General features: G+C 42.5%; 2 protein-coding genes across 3 annotated transcripts in view; one reads left to right on the forward strand and one right to left on the reverse strand.

Moving 5' to 3' along the window:
- The window catches only part of BCCIP (BRCA2 and CDKN1A interacting protein), a 30,124-nt gene that overhangs the window by 3,091 nt on the left and 7,763 nt on the right, over nucleotides 1–19,270 (forward strand). The window contains exons 2-7 of one of the 2 annotated variants that reach the window (XM_004050258.5): nucleotides 16–90; nucleotides 986–1,066; nucleotides 3,981–4,070; nucleotides 4,839–5,026; nucleotides 7,176–7,350; nucleotides 14,644–14,719. In XM_004050258.5, coding sequence (XP_004050306.2) covers nucleotides 16–90; nucleotides 986–1,066; nucleotides 3,981–4,070; nucleotides 4,839–5,026; nucleotides 7,176–7,350; nucleotides 14,644–14,719 — 685 coding nt within the window. Of the gene's footprint in view, nucleotides 1–15; nucleotides 91–985; nucleotides 1,067–3,980; nucleotides 4,071–4,838; nucleotides 5,027–7,175; nucleotides 7,351–9,487; nucleotides 9,936–14,643; nucleotides 14,720–19,270 lie in introns of those variants that run through there. The other variant, XM_004050257.5, reaches the window with a different exon arrangement.
- Nucleotides 9,721–19,270, reverse strand: part of DHX32 (DEAH-box helicase 32 (putative)) — a 60,068-nt gene continuing 50,518 nt past the window's right edge. Inside the window, exons 9-13 of the mRNA XM_019035021.4 lie at nucleotides 15,132–15,323; nucleotides 14,236–14,385; nucleotides 12,387–12,574; nucleotides 11,592–11,773; nucleotides 9,721–10,242 (exon numbers count right to left, since the gene is read on the reverse strand). Coding sequence (XP_018890566.3) covers nucleotides 10,071–10,242; nucleotides 11,592–11,773; nucleotides 12,387–12,574; nucleotides 14,236–14,385; nucleotides 15,132–15,323 — 884 coding nt within the window. The 3' untranslated portion in view covers nucleotides 9,721–10,070. The remainder of the gene's footprint in view (nucleotides 10,243–11,591; nucleotides 11,774–12,386; nucleotides 12,575–14,235; nucleotides 14,386–15,131; nucleotides 15,324–19,270) is intronic.

The following is a 19,270-nucleotide window of genomic DNA, read 5'->3' on the forward strand; positions in this document are numbered from 1 at the left end:
GTGTGTTATTTACAGGAAGTGCATATTGAATTTGAAGCTTATTCCCTATCAGATAATGATTATGACGGAATTAAGAAATTACTGCAGCAGGTATTGTCTTTTATTTATTATGCATAAATTTCCTCTTCTAAGAAAAATCAGGGGCCGGGTGCAGTGGTTCATGTCTATAATCTCAGCATTTTGGAAGGCCGAGGTGAGAGGATCGCTTGAGCCCAGGAGTTTGAGACCAGCCTGGGCAACATAATGAGAACCTGTCTCTACAAAAAAATTAAAAATTAGCCAACTGTGGTAGCACACACCGTTAGTCCTAACTCCTCAGGAGGCTGAGGCTGGAGGATTACTTGAGTCTAAGAGCTCAAGGCTGCAGCTATGAATGTGCCATTGAGCTCCAGTCTGGGCAACAGAGTGAGCCTCTGTCTCTAAAAAAAAAAAAAGAGAGAAAATTCAGGTCATTCAATACAGGCTCTCCCAAGTTCATCTTTTTAGAATTTCCATTTCTATCCTCTCCACCTTGCCTGGAAGGAAGAATTATTTCCTTTCATCTGCTAATTAGAGTTATTTTGTTTTTTTTTTAATTCACAATTCTTATGTAACAGTCATATAACTGTGCTGTTTGGTGCTATAAAATTGATGCTTGCTGCTTCTCCTTATTCTTTTACTCATATAATATGACTTTGGTTCTTTAGCCTTTATAGCTCTACCGTCCTTTTCACCAAATTCTTTGGCCTTAAGTTTATCCTCTCTCATTTCTCCCTTTTTTCTCCCCATCCCCCATTACTTCTATATTACTACTGACTGCTTCTTTTCTGAAATTTCCTAATCTTTAGCTTCTTTGACTCTCCTGGGCTTTTCTTTCCCTCTTGGGGTTCCTTTTCTAGATTATCATCTTAAGTCACAGAAATTTCATTGTATTTGAATATAGGATTTGAAGTTATTAGAAATCATGCTTTGATCTTAATTTAAAATAATTTTTTCCTCCTTTTAGCTTTTTCTAAAGGCTCCTGTGAACACTGCAGAACTAACAGATCTCTTAATTCAGCAGAACCATATTGGGAGTGTGATTAAGGTAAGTAGGATAATTGTGTTTATTCTGATTAAATGAGTTCTTTATTCTGTTCATGCTGGGCATCACCATGCTTGTAATCCCAGCACTTTGGGAAGCAAAGGTGGGAGGATTGCTTGAGGCCAGGAGTTCAAGACCATCCTGGGCAATATAGCAATACTCTGTCTCTACAAAAAATAACAAAAAATTAGCCGGGCGTAGTAGCACATGCCTGTAGTCTTTTTACCCAGGTGGCTGAGGTAGGAGGATCTCTTGAGCCAAGAAGTTGAAGGCCATGGTGAGCTTTGTGCCGCTGCACTCTAGCTGGGCAACACAGCAAGACCCTATATCTGAAAAAAAAAAAAAAGGAGTTCTTTGTTTAGCTCAAATTGGAAGCAGTATTACTGGAGGAATGGAGACTGATCAGAAGTCATTGCAGAAATCCAAGCTTATTAAATGCAGTAGTCCAGGTGGGGGCAATGGAGAGGGAGAGAAGTGGGCTCATTTAGAAAATATTTGGGAGATGAAATATGATGAGGTTTAGTCCCTGATTGGGTCTGAAAGTGAGAGGAAAAGGAGTCAAGGATGACTTCCAGGTTTCTAGCTTGAGCAAACAGGATAACAAACATGGAGGAAGGTCAAATTAGGAGGGGGAATGTGAATTTGGATTTGTACATTTTGAGTTTGAGTTACCTGTGAGATACCGGGTAGCAGGTGGAGCCCTGGAGACTTGGGAGTTGGTCGTAAATGTTACTGAGGTCGTAGAAGTGATTGAGATTGCGCAGGGAGGGAAGGGACAGACACCTTAGTAATACCAAGAATACTTGGATGAGTAATATAAGTGGCAGAGCCAGCAAAGGAGATTAAAAGGGATGACAGGAGAAGTAGAAGAAACAATAGTGCAGTGATGTCATACACGGCAAGAAAGAGAACATTTGAAGGAGGAGGGGATGGTCATCCTTATCAGATAGATGTTGTAGAGAGCTCAACAAAATAAGGACTGGTTTAGACCCTGGCGCTGCTGCTTATCATCTGGTGGTTCTTTGGGTTATCTGTTGTTTGTATAACAAACCACCCCATAGCTTAGTGTCGTAAAATAGCAATAGTCATTTATTTGGCTAATGGATCTACAGTTTGGACAGAGCTCAGTGGGCACAACTCATCTATGCTCCTGCTCCATCATGTTAGCTGGGGTGGCTTGACTAGGGGCTGGAGGATTCCCTTTCAAGGTGGCTCACTCACATGACTGGCAAGTTAGCCCTAGCTGTCTGTCGGGAGCTTAGCTGGGACTCTGGACCAGGGGCCTTAGTTCTTCTCCATGTGGGCCTCGTCACACATTGGTTTGCTTCCAAGAGCAAGCTGCCCAAAAGAAGCAGGCAGAAGTGATATAGTGCCATTTCCACCATTTGCTTAGTCTTTACAGATACAAATTTCTACCTAGGGGGAGGGCACATTGATCCCACCACTCCATGAGAAAAGTACCTAGGTCACTTTGTCAGAAGAGCATGTCCAAGGAGAGATCCATTGGGGCCATCTGTGAAAGATACAGTCTGCCACAGTACCTTAATCTGTTTCCATTTCTGTCTCTGAAAATGAGGATGGTACTAGCACCGATCTTGTAGAGTGCATGGGTAAACAAAATGAATTGCTGACTGCTTAGAACAGTGTCTGGCAGCTGACATGTGCTACATATGTGTAGCTGTTACTGTTGATGTCTTTTTCCTGTTCCTAGCACCTGTTCCCTAGCCTATTGTGAAAAACACAACAAACAAAAGCTCCATTCAGTCTAATGTTCCACTCTTAAGTACATCACCTTCAGAGCCAAAATTCTTGAAAAGTAATCTTAAGTCATGGTTTCTACTTCCTGTCCTCCTATTCATTCTTCAGACACTCTTATCTGACTTTTACACCACTAAAATTCGGACACTGAGTGATAGGGTCACCAACATACTTTTTACTAAATACAGTGTACACTTTTCAAGGCTTCTGACAATATTAGTAACTTTATGGCACTCAATGTAAAGAAAATGAGAAATTAAACCTATGGGGCATTCCTTTTATTAGGGCAATGGGAAAAAGCAGATCACTTGCTCTTTCATCAAATAAATGTGATCTCTAGCTGATTCGTGTCTTAGAAGACCTAATGGATATGGAGGAGAAGGAGTTATTTTTATCCTTGAAAGAGGTTATTATATAATGGCAGGATTCACTCTTTAAATGGATAATCACATCAATAGCTCTGCAGTTGTAACTGTGGCTTCTTGGGATTCTCCAGAGACACTTGAGGTGTCCTGAGGATAGAGACTTCTTGTTCTTAGTAAAGGGACTACCCATAGTGTTCAGTGGAGCTAGTCCCTAGGATCATAGAACAAAGGGCAGGGGGGTTCTCTTTTTTCCCCTTCTCTCTTGCTAATGTGGTAGGTGTTAGTGGCCCTCCAGCATTGCCTAGCTTCACTAATGGTCAAGACTGACAAGTGTTCTGGAAACTCATGAGTTTTAGATGAAACAATGCTGTGGGCCAGCAGAGAAGCAAGGCTTGGCTCCAGCCTAATTGTGTAGAAAACAAATGAAAATGCTTTATTTCATGAGGTTTATCTCTTCTGGATTTGTATTATATTGAGAATCTGATAAAAGAAAATGACTTAAGAATCTAGTACAAAGAAATTTCAATCTGTTCAGAATCTGAAAAGAGGAACAGAGTCGAGGTAAAGCGAAATGAACAAGGTCACACAGTATTTAAGATACAATGCTTTCCAAGATGATGGTGGTAAAACTGTGACAGTATTTAAAATACAATGCTTTCTAAGATGGCGGTGGTAAAACAAAGTTTTGCTTTTGAAAAGTGAAAAGATAAATGAGGCCTACATCCCAAGACTTGGTATTATACTCTTGGTATTATACTAAATATAACATTTAAATATTTTTTCTTTTAAAATAGCAAACGGATGTTTCAGAAGACAGCAATGATGATTTGGATGAAGATGAGGTTTTTGGTTTCATAAGCCTTTTAAATTTAACTGAAAGAAAGGTTGGTTTCACTGGATGGCATCTGAATGGTTATTTCTTAGGCCAAAACCACTTTTATTTAATGCATGGTGAAAATGTCTTTTATGTTAAACAGTGATATTAACTATAGAGGTAAGTGCTCTTGTGAAATATTATTGTAATCCTTTTTCAATATGAAGGTGGTGGTGTTGGGTCTGTACCCAGTTAAAGTTGTTTACTCCCTGTGGTTTAGGGAATCATCTGGCTTTGCAGTCCTGATGTTGGTACTGATGCAGGAGCTGTTTGTGCTGTGTCTCTGCAGCTGTTATCTTTGCTACTTGTGTAGTGGGGATATTCTCAGGCTTTGCTGCCTCAATGTTGAGGGCATTTACTGACATTTTATTTTGTTTTGATTCATCTCTTTTTATTGATTCTCTGATGAGTTGTAATAAAAAGTAAACCAGCTGCTTACCCACCTCAGAATAAGATGCAGGCTACACTTAGTCTTTAATTTTGAAATAAACTTTCCAGTTACTTCCATCTGTCTTTATGAGATGGACTAGAGTTGCCATTCCAGTGTGTCTGAATGTTAATTGTGACTCTCTTACCACTCATCATGGGATGGTAAATAACCAGTGTATTTACTTTTGAGAAATGCTTAAGCAGTCAACACTGAAGACATACAAGACGTTAAGGCTATGGCAGGAAACTGCCCTTAGCTGTAAGATGAAAAGTGATAGCTTTTACTCTCAGGTTTTGTCCTCTATGTGATGGCTTGTAATAGGAAACAAGCTTTCTCTTTGCTTTCTAGGGTACCCAGTGTGTTGAACAAATTCAAGAGTTGATTCTAAGCTTCTGTGAGAAGAACTGTGAAAAGAGCATGGTTGAACAGCTGGACAAGTTTTTAAATGACACCACCAAGCCTGTGGGCCTTCTCCTAAGTGAAAGATTCATTAATGTCCCTCCACAGATCGCTCTGCCCATGTACCAGCAGCTTCAGTAAGAGATTCTGGGAAAATATCTTTGAACAGTAATTTTTTTTTCAAATAGATTCAGAAATGTCATTTAAGTAGAATATGTAGATATAGAAAGAGTTCTGTCCTTGGTTTAAGCGGGTTTAGTGTGAGGGGAGTGGAAGAAACATCCTGTGAAGTACATACATTATTAACAACTGGCTTTTTGAAGTTTGTGACAATAATCATGAAATTTTAACTTAAGATTTAAGTGATATATAAGTAGATCATTTCATATAGACTTTGCATCCCCATTTGATTGAAGTTTTTCACCTTCACAGATAGCTTTCTGCAACATGAATAAAATAATGAACAATTACAACAATAACAAAACTGGTAAAGTTCCCAAATTCTATTGGTATGTTTCATAACTAATGAAACCATAGTCCTGATACTGTGGCTAGCTTTTCAGGGTTTTTGTTATTCTATTTTTTAATCCAGAAGTTTTAAGTTTACAAAAATATTTCAGATGTAGCTGTGAAATCTAGCAAACTGAGTGTACTAAGAATTGTATTGTCTGTGCTTTGCAATAGAGGACAAAATATAGGCAGATTCTCTTATTTATTTCTATCTAATTTAAATTTTTTTTTTTTTCGGTAGAGACAGGGTCTTGCTACATTGCCCAGGCTGGTCTTGAACTCCTAGGCTAAAGTGATCTTCCTGCCTCGGCCTCCCAGTGTTGGGATTACAGGTGTCAGTCACGGCACTTTGCCTAGACAGGTTCTTTATAGAATATTCTTTCTCAGAGGTCATAGCCCTTGCGTTGTGGTTTTCCTTTAAATAGCTGTAGGAATGCAACTCTACTCTGGAAACCTTTACGTTTGCTGTTTTTTTCTAGGGATTCGGTGCTTCTTATCTCCTGCTCCCTGCTCTCTCAGCTGTAGCTCAGATTGTGCTTCTGGTGCCTTAAGTGGTTTTTGTTTTTTTTTTGGTTTTCTTTTTTTCTGATCAGCTGGAGCTCACATTTATTTGGTTTTATAGGCGGGTGATATGCTTTCTCCTAGTCCTGTTAAAGCTGAAGTGAGCCAAGGGCAGTGGTGCACGCCTGTAGTCCCAGCTACTCAGGAGGCTGAGGCAGGGGGAATGCTTGAGGCCAGGAGTTCCAGGCTGCAGTATACTATGATTGTGCCTGTGAATAGCCACTGCACGCCAGCCTGGGCAAAATTACAAGACCCTATCTTTTTTTTTTTTTTGAAAAGGCCAGGTGTGGTGGCTGACACCTGTAATTCCAACACTTTGGGAGGCCGAAGCTGGCAGATCACTTGAGGCTAGGAGTTTGAGACCAGCCTGGCCAACATGGCGAAACCCCAATTCTACTAAAAATACACCCACAAAAAATTAGCCGGGTATGGTGGTGCAGACCTGTAATCCCAGCTACTCAGGAGGCTTAGGCATGAAAATCGTGTGAACCTGGCAGGCAGAGGTTGCAGTGAGCCGAGATTGTGCCATTGTACTCTACAGCCTGGGCAACAGAGTGAGATTTTGTCTCCAAACGAAAAAAAGAAAAAAGAAAAAGGAAAGCTGAAGAGGATGGTTGTTCTGAGTTTCTTCTTTTGTTCAAGGGCATCCAGATGCACAAGGCTATGTTTAATTTTCAGAAAGAAGAAACATTAAGGCTTTGTTGCGATTCCATTGCTAGAATTTAGGTTGTGTGTTTATGCAGTTTCTGCAGTATGTCAGAAATTAGTTCCAGACTCTAGCAATTAGAGACTGTGGTAGTAGTCACAGGCTGTAGTGACATTGGTTGTGGCTGTATACCTTTGTGTGTTTCAGTTAAATGTTCATTGCTTTAAAAAATTCAAAAATTCAGATTCGTATATATTTTTAACTTCTGCACAGGCAGAGCAGTGATACATTGAGTGAATTTGAGACTCATCTGATCTGTTAGTTGCTATATATCCACAAATCAGCATAATCTGAGAGATGTATCATAGTATTATAAAAAGTAATACATAATCTAAAATGCAACTGATTATGTAAATAAAAATCATTCCTGTAGACTAAGTGTTCAGATTGAATGCCTGCGTCACAGCAGAACCCACTGAAGATGCCTCACCGGGTTTTCTGTGCTCTGGTTTGTTGATGGATTTCACTTGACCCAGCAGGTAAACAAACGTTGTGTGTGTGCCTTGCAGGAAAGAATTGGCGGGGGCACACAGAACCAATAAGCCATGTGGAAAGTGCTACTTTTACCTTCTGATTAGTAAGACATTTGTGGAAGCAGGAAAAAACAATTCCAAAAAGAAACCTAGCAACAAAAAGAAAGCTGCGTTAATGTTTGCAAATGCAGAGGAAGAATTTTTCTATGAGGTAAGACTATCCTGCTTATTTGTTTAGATGTAAATAAGGATTTTCTTGAAAATGATTTATCAAGATTTATTGTTCTCCCACTTTAGGTCCAAGTCTTTCAAGTGTGGCTACTCTGTTTTTCTGTTTCCCCACAGGACCTAGCAGCTAACATAGTGCCAGGTGCATAGTAGGTACTCAAGAGGCTAGGCACCAGCCTCCTTGCCTGCACTGTGGTTATGAGCATGAGGAGGAGGAGGAGAAAAGTGATTAACCTGATAAGAATGATTAGGCATTTATAATATGCTTCCTGTGAAATCTTTCATTCTAAAACCATGCGGAGAGGTAGACATTAGCCTGGGGTTTACAGATATGGACTTTAAGGCATAGGGAAATGAGGGAAATTACCTGCGATCACACAGCTGGTCAATGTGGAAGCTGGGGCACCCCTGCTGCTCTGTGTCCTTAGTCGTGGATGTCATCCTGCTGGTGGGATTTCTCCAGCATTTTTTTCCTATAAAGGTAGCTTGTACTGTGATGGACAGCCATATACCAGAGAATATTCTTACCCTCTCTTCCTCTGAAAAATCTTGAAGTGGGCCAGGTGCGGTGGTGCACACCTGTAATCCCAGCACCTTGGGAAGCTGAGGTGGGCAGATCACCTGAGGCCAGGAATTCAAGACCAGCCTGGCCAACACGGAGAAACCCCATCTCTACTAAAAATACAAAAAAAAAAAAAATTAGCCGGGCATGGTGGCAGATGCCTGTAATCCCAGCTACTCGGAAGGCTAAGGCAGGAGAATTGCTTGAACCTGGGAGGCAGAGGCTGCAGTGAGCCGAGATCGCGCCACTGCACTCCAGCCTGAGCAACAAGGAAGAAACTCCGTCTCAAAAACAGAAACAAAAACATCTTGAGCCAGGCGCGGTGGCTCACGCCTGTAATCCCAGCACTTTGGGAGGCCAAGGCGGGTGGATCACGATGGTCAGGAGATCGAGACCATCCTGGCTAACATGGTGAAACCCCGTCTCTACTAAAAAATACAAAAAATTAGCCGGGCGTGGTGGCACGTGCCTGTAGTCCCAGCTACTCGGGAGGCTGAGGCAGGAGAATGGCATGAACCCGGGAGGCGGAGCTTGCAGTGAGCCGAGATTGCGCCACTGCACTCCAGCCTGGGTGACAGAGCGAGACTCTGTCTCAAAAAAAAAAAAATTTTGAAGTGTATCTCTGAGGGGAACATATTTTCCTGAATTGGATGATATCACATCACTTTTAAGACTTCTGCAGAAGACTAAGCACTACAAATTTAGCTGTGCCCTTCTTTTCCAGGAAGTAAATAGTAAACATAATTTTTAAAAAACATAGGCCGGGTGCGGTGGCTCATGCCTGTAATCCCAGCACTTTGGGAGGCCAAGGCGGGCGGATCACGAGGTCAGGAGATCAGACCATCCTGGCTAACACGATGAAACGCTGTCTTTACTAAAAATACAAAAAATTAGCCAGGCACAATGGTGGGCACCTGTAGTCCCAGCTACTTGGGAGGCTGAGGCAGGAGAATGGTGTGAACCCGGGAGGCAGAGCTTGCGGTGAGCCGAGATCACGCCACTGCACTCCAGCCTGGGTGACAGAGTGAGACTCTGTCTCAAAAAAAAAAACAAAAAACAAAACAAAACCATATGCTTCAACACCTCAGGTTGACCATTTGGGGGGAGTATGTATGGGTGTTTTAAGATGGCGGGGTATGCAGATTTACTCTGTCTTCACACAAAAGCCTGATGCTAAGGAAGCAGCTGAGACAGTGAGAAAAGAGTGTTTGAAGACCAGTTCTTGTTAAACATCAAATTTTACAAGTCTTAATTTCATTATGTTTCACAAGATTATTTTGACAATTAAATGAAAATACCACTTAGCTGCTTGTTCACCTCTTAGAAATTGCACACCTCTATCCCTGTTCCTCATGTGGGTTTAAAATCTACTTGGTTTGTGTTTTATAACTTCTGCCTGAATGTCCCATTTGAACTTTTTCAATTCTGAGTTTTGCTTTTTTTTAGCTCTCATTCTTATTTAAGCATATGCCAAACGTAATATTCTTTGCCGTAGATTAAATGGGTTTTGTCTTTGGGTTGTCCCGATTTTTAATTCATGGTTACTTATTTGGTTTAGAAGGCAATTCTCAAGTTCAACTACTCAGTGCAGGAGGAGAGCGACACTTGTCTGGGAGGCAAATGGTCTTTTGATGACGTACCAATGACGCCCTTGCGAACTGTGATGTTAATTCCAGGCGACAAGATGAACGAAATCATGGATAAACTGAAAGAATATCTGTCTGTCTAACCCATTTCCAATGGACAGTGATGGGCTTGTTTTTGTAAAATTACCAGAAAACTCAGTGGAGATTTACTGAAAAACTCAGACTTTATTCAGATGAAGTTCCTCTACAAAAAGTAGGGTTCTGTCCCATGTGTCTCTGACACATTTACAAAATACCAGTTTTTTAAAATTTTGGTCAAATTATGAGTGGTTGATTTAAAAACTTTTCCAAGAAGAAGAAAAGCATGGAGTAGTAATTTAAAGAACTCAATAAAAACTTCTATTTTTTATTTTAAAATAATATACACAGTGTTATCTTCTTCAAGACTGTCCTGTGGATGTGAAATCCGTCTTCGCGTCACGTATCTCCCATCTCCAGCAGTTCAGCCATCCAGCTACCTTTGGGACCCTTCCGCACCTTGTGTTTGCTGGGGAGTCACTGGAGAGTGCATCTCTGTTCAGCAGTTTCAGGGCACGTCTCACACATTTGCTCTTCCTTATTCATTGTTGACACAGGGGATAGGTGATCCACTACTTGCTGTAGAATGTCCTTACTTTCACTAGGAGGCAGATTACTGAAATAGTATTGTGGTACCAGCTGCATAAATCTGTTTATTTAAGACAAAAAGATGAGATTATGAGTGGGGAAGGTGGTGAGAGACACCAAACATTATGTCTGGGCACTTCCCATCCCTGGAGAATCTACCTGTAGAACCGGTATTTAATTTGAACTCAGATAGTATCTCAGTCCGACTTTGTAAAATAAATACTTTCTGGTTTTTATGCAGCCAATCCTGTTGCATTTCTAGAATAAGTTGGCCTCTCTAGTGTTATGCCACACAGTGGAAGTGCTGTCTACCACTAACCTTTAGTGGAAACTAGTATTTCCCCTAAGGCCCATCACGATATAAGAGGCACCAATCATATGCTTAGGAGAGCTTTGGGTAGGGGATAGAGGGGGTATCTTTGCTTCTTATTTTAACTAGTACCACTCCACATCCAGCTGTGTAAGCCAGACATCTATGAGTCACTCTTGGTTGCTGCCTTGAACACTACTTGCCGGAATAGTAGTGGAACCTTCAAAATGGATCCAGACTCTCTACTGGCCTCTCAAAGACTAGTGGAGTAGTCTCACTCTTGCCATTGCCCCTCCTTTCCATTCATGTAGCAGCCACAGTTATTTTTCCTTTTTTCTTTTTAGACAGTGTCTTGGTCTGTCTCCCAGGCTGGTGTGCGGTGGTGTGACAGTACCTCACTGCAGCCTTGACCTCCTGGGCTCAAGTGATCCTCTGTCGCAGAATCTCAAGTAGCTGGGACTATAGGCGCATGCCACCACACCCGGCTAATTTTTTTATTTTGTAGAGACGGGGTCTTGCTATGTTGCCAGGGCTGGTCTTGAACTCTTGGGCTCAAGCCATCTTCCTCCTGCCTTGGCCTCCCAAGGTGCCTGGCCAGCTACAGTGATGCTTAAAACTATATCGAGAAGATGCTACTCTTGCTTAAAATGCTCCAATTGCTGTGTACTGCACTTAGATAAAATATAAACTATGTGGCCCATAAAGCCTTACACCTTCTGGTGTCTGCCTCTCTCTTCAGCCTTCCCTCCTTCCTCTTCCCTGACAGCTCCAACTGCAGTGGCTCTTGAAAGATGGCTAAGCTCATTCCTCTCAAGGTCAATGCACCTGTATACAGTGCATTTCTCTAGCATTCTGTCCTTCTTAAAGACACATGGTCTTTGTTTTTATTTCTACACTGTCTTTTCTATGCTGTAATCTAACAGGCAGGGACATTTCTTAGGTGTCATCCACAGAGGCCTGCCCTTAGTAGGTACTCTCAACGTAAATTAAGATTGCATCAGTATAAACTTTAGAACTAAGAATAAAAGCCAAATTTGTCATTTACTCCTACAGGTATGAATTAAAAAAAAATACAACCCTTTCTTCTCCATTAAACTTACAGTTCAGGAGAGATTTCTGAGGTAATTCTGATGTAGTTGTTCTCAGAAATGCTGAATTTATGGAAGAGGACCCACTCTGGCATCTTCTTGGTGATTGAGTAACCAGACAGGGGATGCAGCTGAGCAACCTGCTTATGTGTCAGCATTAAGTAGTTACCTGATCCATCAACATCCCGAGCAATCTGAAAGGCAGAGTTTTAAAGAAAAAAGATTTTGTATTAATATGGAGATCATTATACAAAAATGTTTGTTGAAAAAAATACCAAAGTATTTTATACGGGATAGTTAAAACTAACGTTTGCCACTCATGTTTCCTACTTTCACATGTAGAAAATAAGCCATAAGCATGTTTTGCCTAAAACTTTGAGACAGTGATGTTAACTAACTTCAGCAACAGCAGGGCACTGCTAAAACAGTGCCGCTGTGAGGTTAATGTTTTGGCCATGAGATGAAACTTAGCACGCTACCCACCATACTATGGGCGACATACACTCCAATGCCAAGTGCTTTACACTTGGTGTGTAGCACGCAATGACCCTGTGATGTAGGAACCTTACTTTACAGATGAGGAAATCCATAATGATATGTCATTTTTCTCCATTAAGACTACATATTCTGCCTTGGCCCTTTATTCCCTTGAGCGGAAGGATATTTAAGTACCAAATCTTTAATAATAACATGGATTTTTAGTTTTACTTAATGTCAAAATCATCATCCTAAGCCATTGTTGGCAGCATGTCCTGAGTATGTGCAATTCAGCAGAGCCTATGCTGAGGTGGCCCCACCCCTTCTCACCTGCATAAAGTAACCGGACAGAAGAGCTTTCTTTATGTTTAGAGTGTTTTCCTTGGAGCCAAAAGCAGGTTCTGCATAGGGAAGCTCGATTCGCTTGATAATTTCTAAGAGTTCAGCTCGAATAACATCTGCCATTCTGAGTGCTGAACAGTTGAGGAAGTAATCACGACACCACTTTTCCACACAGTCTAGGAGGGAAAGAACACAAGGCTATTTAGAAATGATTTGTCAGAAGCTCTAAAGAGCCCAGGCCAGGCAGTTGCCATCTCTAAGCCCTGTGCTCTCCTCTCCTACAAAGGAGGCCACATAGGTGAGTGGCAGGAAGGCAGCAAGGACAAGGATTTCTGGTGGCTGCAAGGTCAGCTGTCAGGGCACTACCAGGAAGGGAGACGGTGCCACCGACAGCACCCATGCCACCTGCTGGGGTTCTGTGATCCCAGCCAACTGTGGAAAGTGTTCCTAGTGGTGACTGAAGATGTATTTCACTAACCCGTGGCTCATAAAGGCCAGAGAGGATTTTGTAAGACCTATGTTGTGTCTCTATGCATACAGCACGTATGTATGTGGTCCCATTTAATCAAACTAGGCAGAAAAAAGCCCACAGTATAAATTCCTCTGATCTATGAAAATATCTCATATTTTATTTAATGATAAGAACAGGATTACTACCAGGTTGATTTGGGAATTAATTATGTTATAGTTAAGCTCATCTATCTACCCTAGCTGTAACTTTTATCTTAAAATTCAGGCATGTGGGTGAGTTTGAAGTTAGTCTTTCTGGCCACCTGTAATTACTTAAGATGGACCTGGGAATGTACATGGCCATGGCACCATGGACAGAAGACCCTCATTTACCCTGTCCTGTCCACTCATGCTGCTCGGAGCAACCACAGCATGTACTTAGTGTCACCCATTCAGCATGTCCTGAAAAGATGCCACCAGATTCCTGTGTACCTGCTGGCTCCACTGACAACTTTTTCTTCTCAGCTTTGAAACACTAACTCCCTGTTCTTTATACAATTCTGTCTTTCAAATTGCTATCATATTTTTCACACTACTTCACATATTTTCACACCATCTTTCAGAGCAAAGGAGGTAAAAGATGCTTCATGGAAAATGTCAGGGAGGGACCTTACTGGCTGCCCTTTATGGGTGGCTCTAGCCTCTGCTATGCTGCTTTGCCCTGTTTGCCCCCTCCTCTTGTTTCTGTCTGCATAGCAGCTTCCAGTTGACTTCTGAGTACCTTCCTGTGACAGGTAATCTACCCACTGCCCTTCAGGCATACAAAGGACTTTGTGGCTGTGCTTTGACATGCACCATTCTCTTCTCTGGACACCCTCTGCTCTCCTCTACCAAGCTCCGTCAGCAACTCTGCAGCCTCACCTCAGCACCTCAGCCTACCTATTCTGCACTAGTATCTGGAGCTCTGCAGCCTCTCTGCATGCACGTGGTGAATGTGCCAGGATACGGAAGGTGCACAGCACAACTCTGACACAGTGGGCACGTAGAGGTGGCTGTTCCTTGTCTTCCTCCAAAGACCCATGTACGAGTCTGTGTCCCCCGTCACCATGCCCCAAGCAAGCTTGCTCTGAAGGCTGGCTGAGTGGAGTCCTGGAGCTCTGGAAGTACAGGCCCGCCATGGTGGCACACCAGAGCTCCGTGGGAGCAGGGGGACTGAGCATCTCCCACTCTGCAGACGCCTGTGGGTGCGTTTAGGGCCTCAAGTGCCATTGCATTCAAGTGGCCAGTAGGGCTAGCGAAGAATGTTTGATGAATAACTAATAAGGACTCAGACTTATCTGGGGAAAGGAAGGTGGAATTAATAGGTAGTTTCTGAGCATTCACTTACACTCACTGCTAGAATTCAGAGTTGTGTCTTGGTAAGCCTTGTAAATGCTGATGAGGGTAAAGTGATCTCCTTCGGGATGTAAAAATGTCTTCCAACAAGTCAAGGCAGCCTCTTCAGCTCCATGTGGCACATGTGAAAAGCAATTTGGAGCTTTAAAATGAAAAAGGTCACATGGTTAGCAATAATGAAGACATTTTATCTTAGCCTAACATGCAGAGGGGAGGGGTCACGACTGTTAGTGGCATGGCTCCTGTCTTGGTACTCTGAATAAATATATTATTCTTGTTTACTTAGAAATCCCAGAAATTTACAGTGAGTCATCCTAATTCTCCCTCTCCTTTTGTGTGTGTGTGTTTGCTTTTCTAAGGTCAACTGAATATGGTTAATATCCTGCTTCTATTCCGGCAGGAGCAGGGAAAACCTGAGGTGCTCGGAGGTCCAGACACAAGAAGAGGATTGGAACCAGTTCCGATACAGCACAATGGTTGGTCTGTTCCCCCAGTATTAGAATAAATTAAAACATACAAGCCAGGATGAATGAAGCCAATAGGAAATAAAAAACAGGCACACAACATTATTTGGGGAAAAACACCTCTAGTGACATGTTTTCTTCATCTGCACTGATTATTTCAGCAAAAGAAATCTAGTATGTTTTCATACATCCGATGTATAAATTTGCTGAACTTTGAGTTAGTTTTCTTAAGATAATTTTTCATATTAAGAAAATTTTCCTTTTCTAACCTATTAAAATACCTCACTATCATTTCAAAAGGTTAAATGAGTTGATCACCATCTCTGCTCTGTGCTCCTCAAAATATAATTTCAAATGGATCCGATTTAAATCTATACCTAGTGCAGATTTGCAAAAAAAGAAAAGGAATAGTCATTAAGGATACCTGTTACCATGGCCGCGATTGTTAGCACTTCATCTACACAGTCAAATTCACAGGACGCTAAGATAGACTTCGAGAGTTGTGGATCAAGAGGAAACTCTGACATGATGATTCCAAATTCAGAAAGATTTCCATCATTATCCAGTGCTGCCAGATAATCTAAGTCTTCCAATGCCTGCATCAAACTTTCTGGTGCTAGGAAAGGAAAAAAATAATAATTTAAGAGTCTCATATGGCTAAGATGGAGAAACAGGTACTGGACTTTTCCCTCCTGCATGAAACAAGCAAACAATGGACAAAATATGTGAAACAACGGTTTGCAAGCCACCAAATACCAGGGAGTGAAGGATAGTGATTCTTGAGAGGGCAAACTCAGGAGGGGAGCCCTGTGATTGTCCAGCTCATGCTCCGAAGAGGGTCCCAGCTGCAGTGTGCATGCGGTGGGTACCCAGGTGGAGCCTGCCAGCCTCCCTGCAGTAGGAAAACAATGCCAGGGATCCAGGGAGACTAAGGTGGCCGGAACTCGCGGTCACAGTACTGGAGAGAGACACACAGATCTAAGTCAGGGGCCAGAGGGACCTCCCTCAACTAGGCAGCACAGCCCCACTGATCAGCGCATGTGTGTAAGGAACCATCTCAGGCCAGAGAAAGAGCCATGTGAGAAGATTAGAAGGAACAGTGGTGCTGACACAGGACCTAGGGTAGGGCCTGTTCCCACCACCCTAGCTGGAAAACCTCATGATTTATGGGGCACTGGGTAGAAAACACAAGTGAGAAACCCTAGATGGGCACTGCCACCTGACACATCTATACAGCAAGACCTGAAAGGATCACACTGCATCCTAGGACAAAGCTCAAAAGTACCTCTGGGACTACAAAAATATTCAGTGCCCAAGAAGGTAAAATGTACAATGTCTAGCATCCAGTAGAGAGGCATGAAAAGCAGGAAAATACATTGCATAATACAGAGAAAAATTAATCACAACTGACCTGGATCTCAGATGCTAGAAATAGTAGACAAAGATGTTATTTCCCAGTGCAAATAAAGAAATAAAGATAGCAAGCTGATTCTCTCCATCTCTTTATTTCTTTTAAGTTTATGTAACATCGATAATGATGTGGTATTATATATGCTCAATCTTTACCAAAGTTTTTAAAAGTCCATTTATTTAAAGAAATATATTCTCTTTGTGGAATAAGGCGATATATAGATTGGTGCAAAAGTAATTGCGGTTTTTGCCATTACTTTCAATGGCAAAAACCACAATTATTTTTGCACCAACCTAATATTTATTAAATAAATACATGTGTTTTGTCCACCCTTCTGGTTCCTGGTATAGCAATAAAGGTCACACAATGAAGCAAATCCCATAATAGAAAGCTGCTGTATTGTTATACCCCAAAACTGCAGGATTTATGAGCCACTAGGTTGGTTTTGTTTTAGTTCCAGTAAGTGCAAGGTGGGCAGGAGCTGAAGACTCTGGGGCCCTAAGAAGCGCTTGAACCTGTCTGCTCCTGGGAGTTCAAAGTAACATATGGTAAAAATTTTCTTATGTGCTGTCTAAACTTTGATCATTAAGCTCTATGTCTAAATTTCAGGCAAACTGAGTAGCTCAAAAACCTCACTTTGGGAGGCCGAGGCGGGAGGATCACGAGGTCAGGAGATTGAGACCATCCTGGCTAACATGGTGAAACCCCGTCTCAACTAAAAAAACACAAAAAATTAGCCGGGCGTGGTGGCAGGCGCCTGTGGTCCCAGCTACTCGGGAGGTTGAGGCAGGAGAATGGCGTGAACCCAGGAAGTGGAGCTTGCAGTGAGCCGAGATGGCACCACTGCACTCCAGCCTGGGCGACAGAGTGAGACTCCGTCTCAAAAAAAAAAAAAACCTACTCACAAACTTCGATTTGATAAAATTCCTCCATTCCTGTCAGGACAACTGGAAGGCATTAGAAGCCACTACTGTGGGCTGGGAAATGACTCAGGGAAGCTGCGATGCAGCCCACCACACCTCCAGTCCTGCTGGAGGACAGCGGAGCCAGCACCAGATATAACTTCAGCCTGACGCGCCCACCACAGGCAAAAGATCTGCTACTAGGAGTGAGGGGGCAGTGCCAAACCACCCAAGGGAAATCTGCAGGGAACCCAGACATCCGCTGGAGTACTGAAGCAAGGCTTTCATCCTTACCTTGGGGCAAATATGTTGAATTTCCCTATTCTGAATGTTTTCCCATCAAGATTTAAAACTGAGCAGAAGCTTATGGCTTCTCAGAGATATTCCTGTCCTGCCTGGGTCCTGACATACAGCATTACCGTCTTACTTGTTCATTCTTGGGGACCTTTGGACTAACCATGACCTTGAGAAATCACAATCATGGGAAATAAACAGATGGGCTATTCAGAAAAAAAGTTCAAGAGTTCTATCAGTGAGGCATGACATGAAAAGTAACAGCCGATCTGCTGGAGAAGGTACAAGAAGCAGCATCAGAAATAAGCATCTTAAACAGCAGGAAGGGGCTGGAGTACAAACTTAACTACTGAAAGCTTTTCAGAAACCAGTTTCTATAAATCAGCAAAGCTGCTGCATTATAAGTTACAGGATCTTTGGCAATTGTCCCTTTAAGCATCTGGCTTGACAGCCAGGCTCTGTCCCCAAAGGGCACCTACTATTCATTTTTACACCCTGGAGTTGAGTTGGCCGCACACAGGGTTAGTAACATAAATGACTTCATGATTCTGCTCCTGGTCCTACAACAGAAAAGGAGAGGATGTTCTTGGGGTTTTACTATATTAGAAAGAATGAGTTAATGAATGCAGATTACACAGGTGAAGGAACATTAATAAATAACTAAATAGGATTTGCTAATATTATATTCTGCATTTTATCTCCCCAGTGTGGCCCATAAACTTGCTTAGCTAAAAAGCAGAAGAGTTTAGATGGGGGTTCTTTAGGGCAGTGCTGCTTAAGTATAATCCATAGTAAGTAATGCTAACGAATGGAATGGAAGTGTTTTAGTGTCAGGCCTCTTTGTTCTGGCAGTGCAAAATCAGACTGCTTTATTCTGAAGGCAATTTTGAGATGAACCAAACATCATCTTTATTAAGCTCGCTTGCGAGCGGCAGCTGTACTCCCTGTGGAATAGCTCACTGCAAGGTCACACTCCTCCTCCACTACCATCACTCAAAGTAATGTGAAGGGCTATCATTACAGTATTTCTTCACTGTTCTGTGTGCCTGTTTTCTGTGGAACCCCAAATGCCAAGCTCCAATATGTGCCTGCATTTTCCTTCCTTGGCATCAGTAGAAAACCTAGTTACAAAGAGGTCATTAAACTGCAACCAGCAGAGGAGGAGCCGATGCAGCGCTAACTCCAAGCTGAGCACAGGCCAAGTGGCGTCCAAGGCCACGGCAGTTCCAGAGCTGACAGCCCCACACAGCATGTTTCCCATGTTCTTATAGTGTTCTTATAGATGTCAGATGGTAGGAAGCCTTGGTTGGCTCCCAAACCCTCACAGGAAGTCTGTCTACTCAGGTGCTCAGGAGGCTTCCTCCAGCCAGGTCTCTTTTGTTATAACAATCTTTGGCCTACTTTCTGCCTAATCTGGCAAAAATGGCTCAGAAACACTGAATTTCCTCTCAAGGTAGCTGACATTATGCAAATGTACGCCAACATATTTATATGTACTTTCCTACAGGTAAAAGTTTTAGTCTGCAATTATTCCTGGGAATACGCATAGGAGAGAGAACATCATGCCTTCTCTTGTCTAAAGTGGACATGTATTTCCACGAGAATAGGGCAGGGGGTCTCCTGGTAACCAGTCCCCAAAGCCAGGGCCATTCCCTCTCCTTCCACCACACTCCTTAACCCCCTTTCTTCCCAATAAGAGTAGAGAAGTAAGGCTGGATTTGAGTCATTAGAGTTGGAAAGGATGTTAGAGATAGAGTGGCCTCCATGGTAAACTGAAGAAAAGCATTTTCAACTCCCCGCCCACTGGCGGGAGCCAAGATCCTTCTGTCCAGCCTTGCCCTGGGCAGGGCTCTCGGGTAATGGCAGTATCCCCACTGCCCTCCCAGTGCCACCCGCACCGTGAGGCAGGCGGAGGCCAGCTCCTCCGAGCTTAGCTGTGCCTGAAGACCTCTCACA

This window comes from Gorilla gorilla, chromosome 8 (genome assembly GCF_029281585.2).
Source record: "Gorilla gorilla gorilla isolate KB3781 chromosome 8, NHGRI_mGorGor1-v2.1_pri, whole genome shotgun sequence".
NCBI classification, from domain to species: Eukaryota; Metazoa; Chordata; class Mammalia; order Primates; family Hominidae; genus Gorilla; species Gorilla gorilla.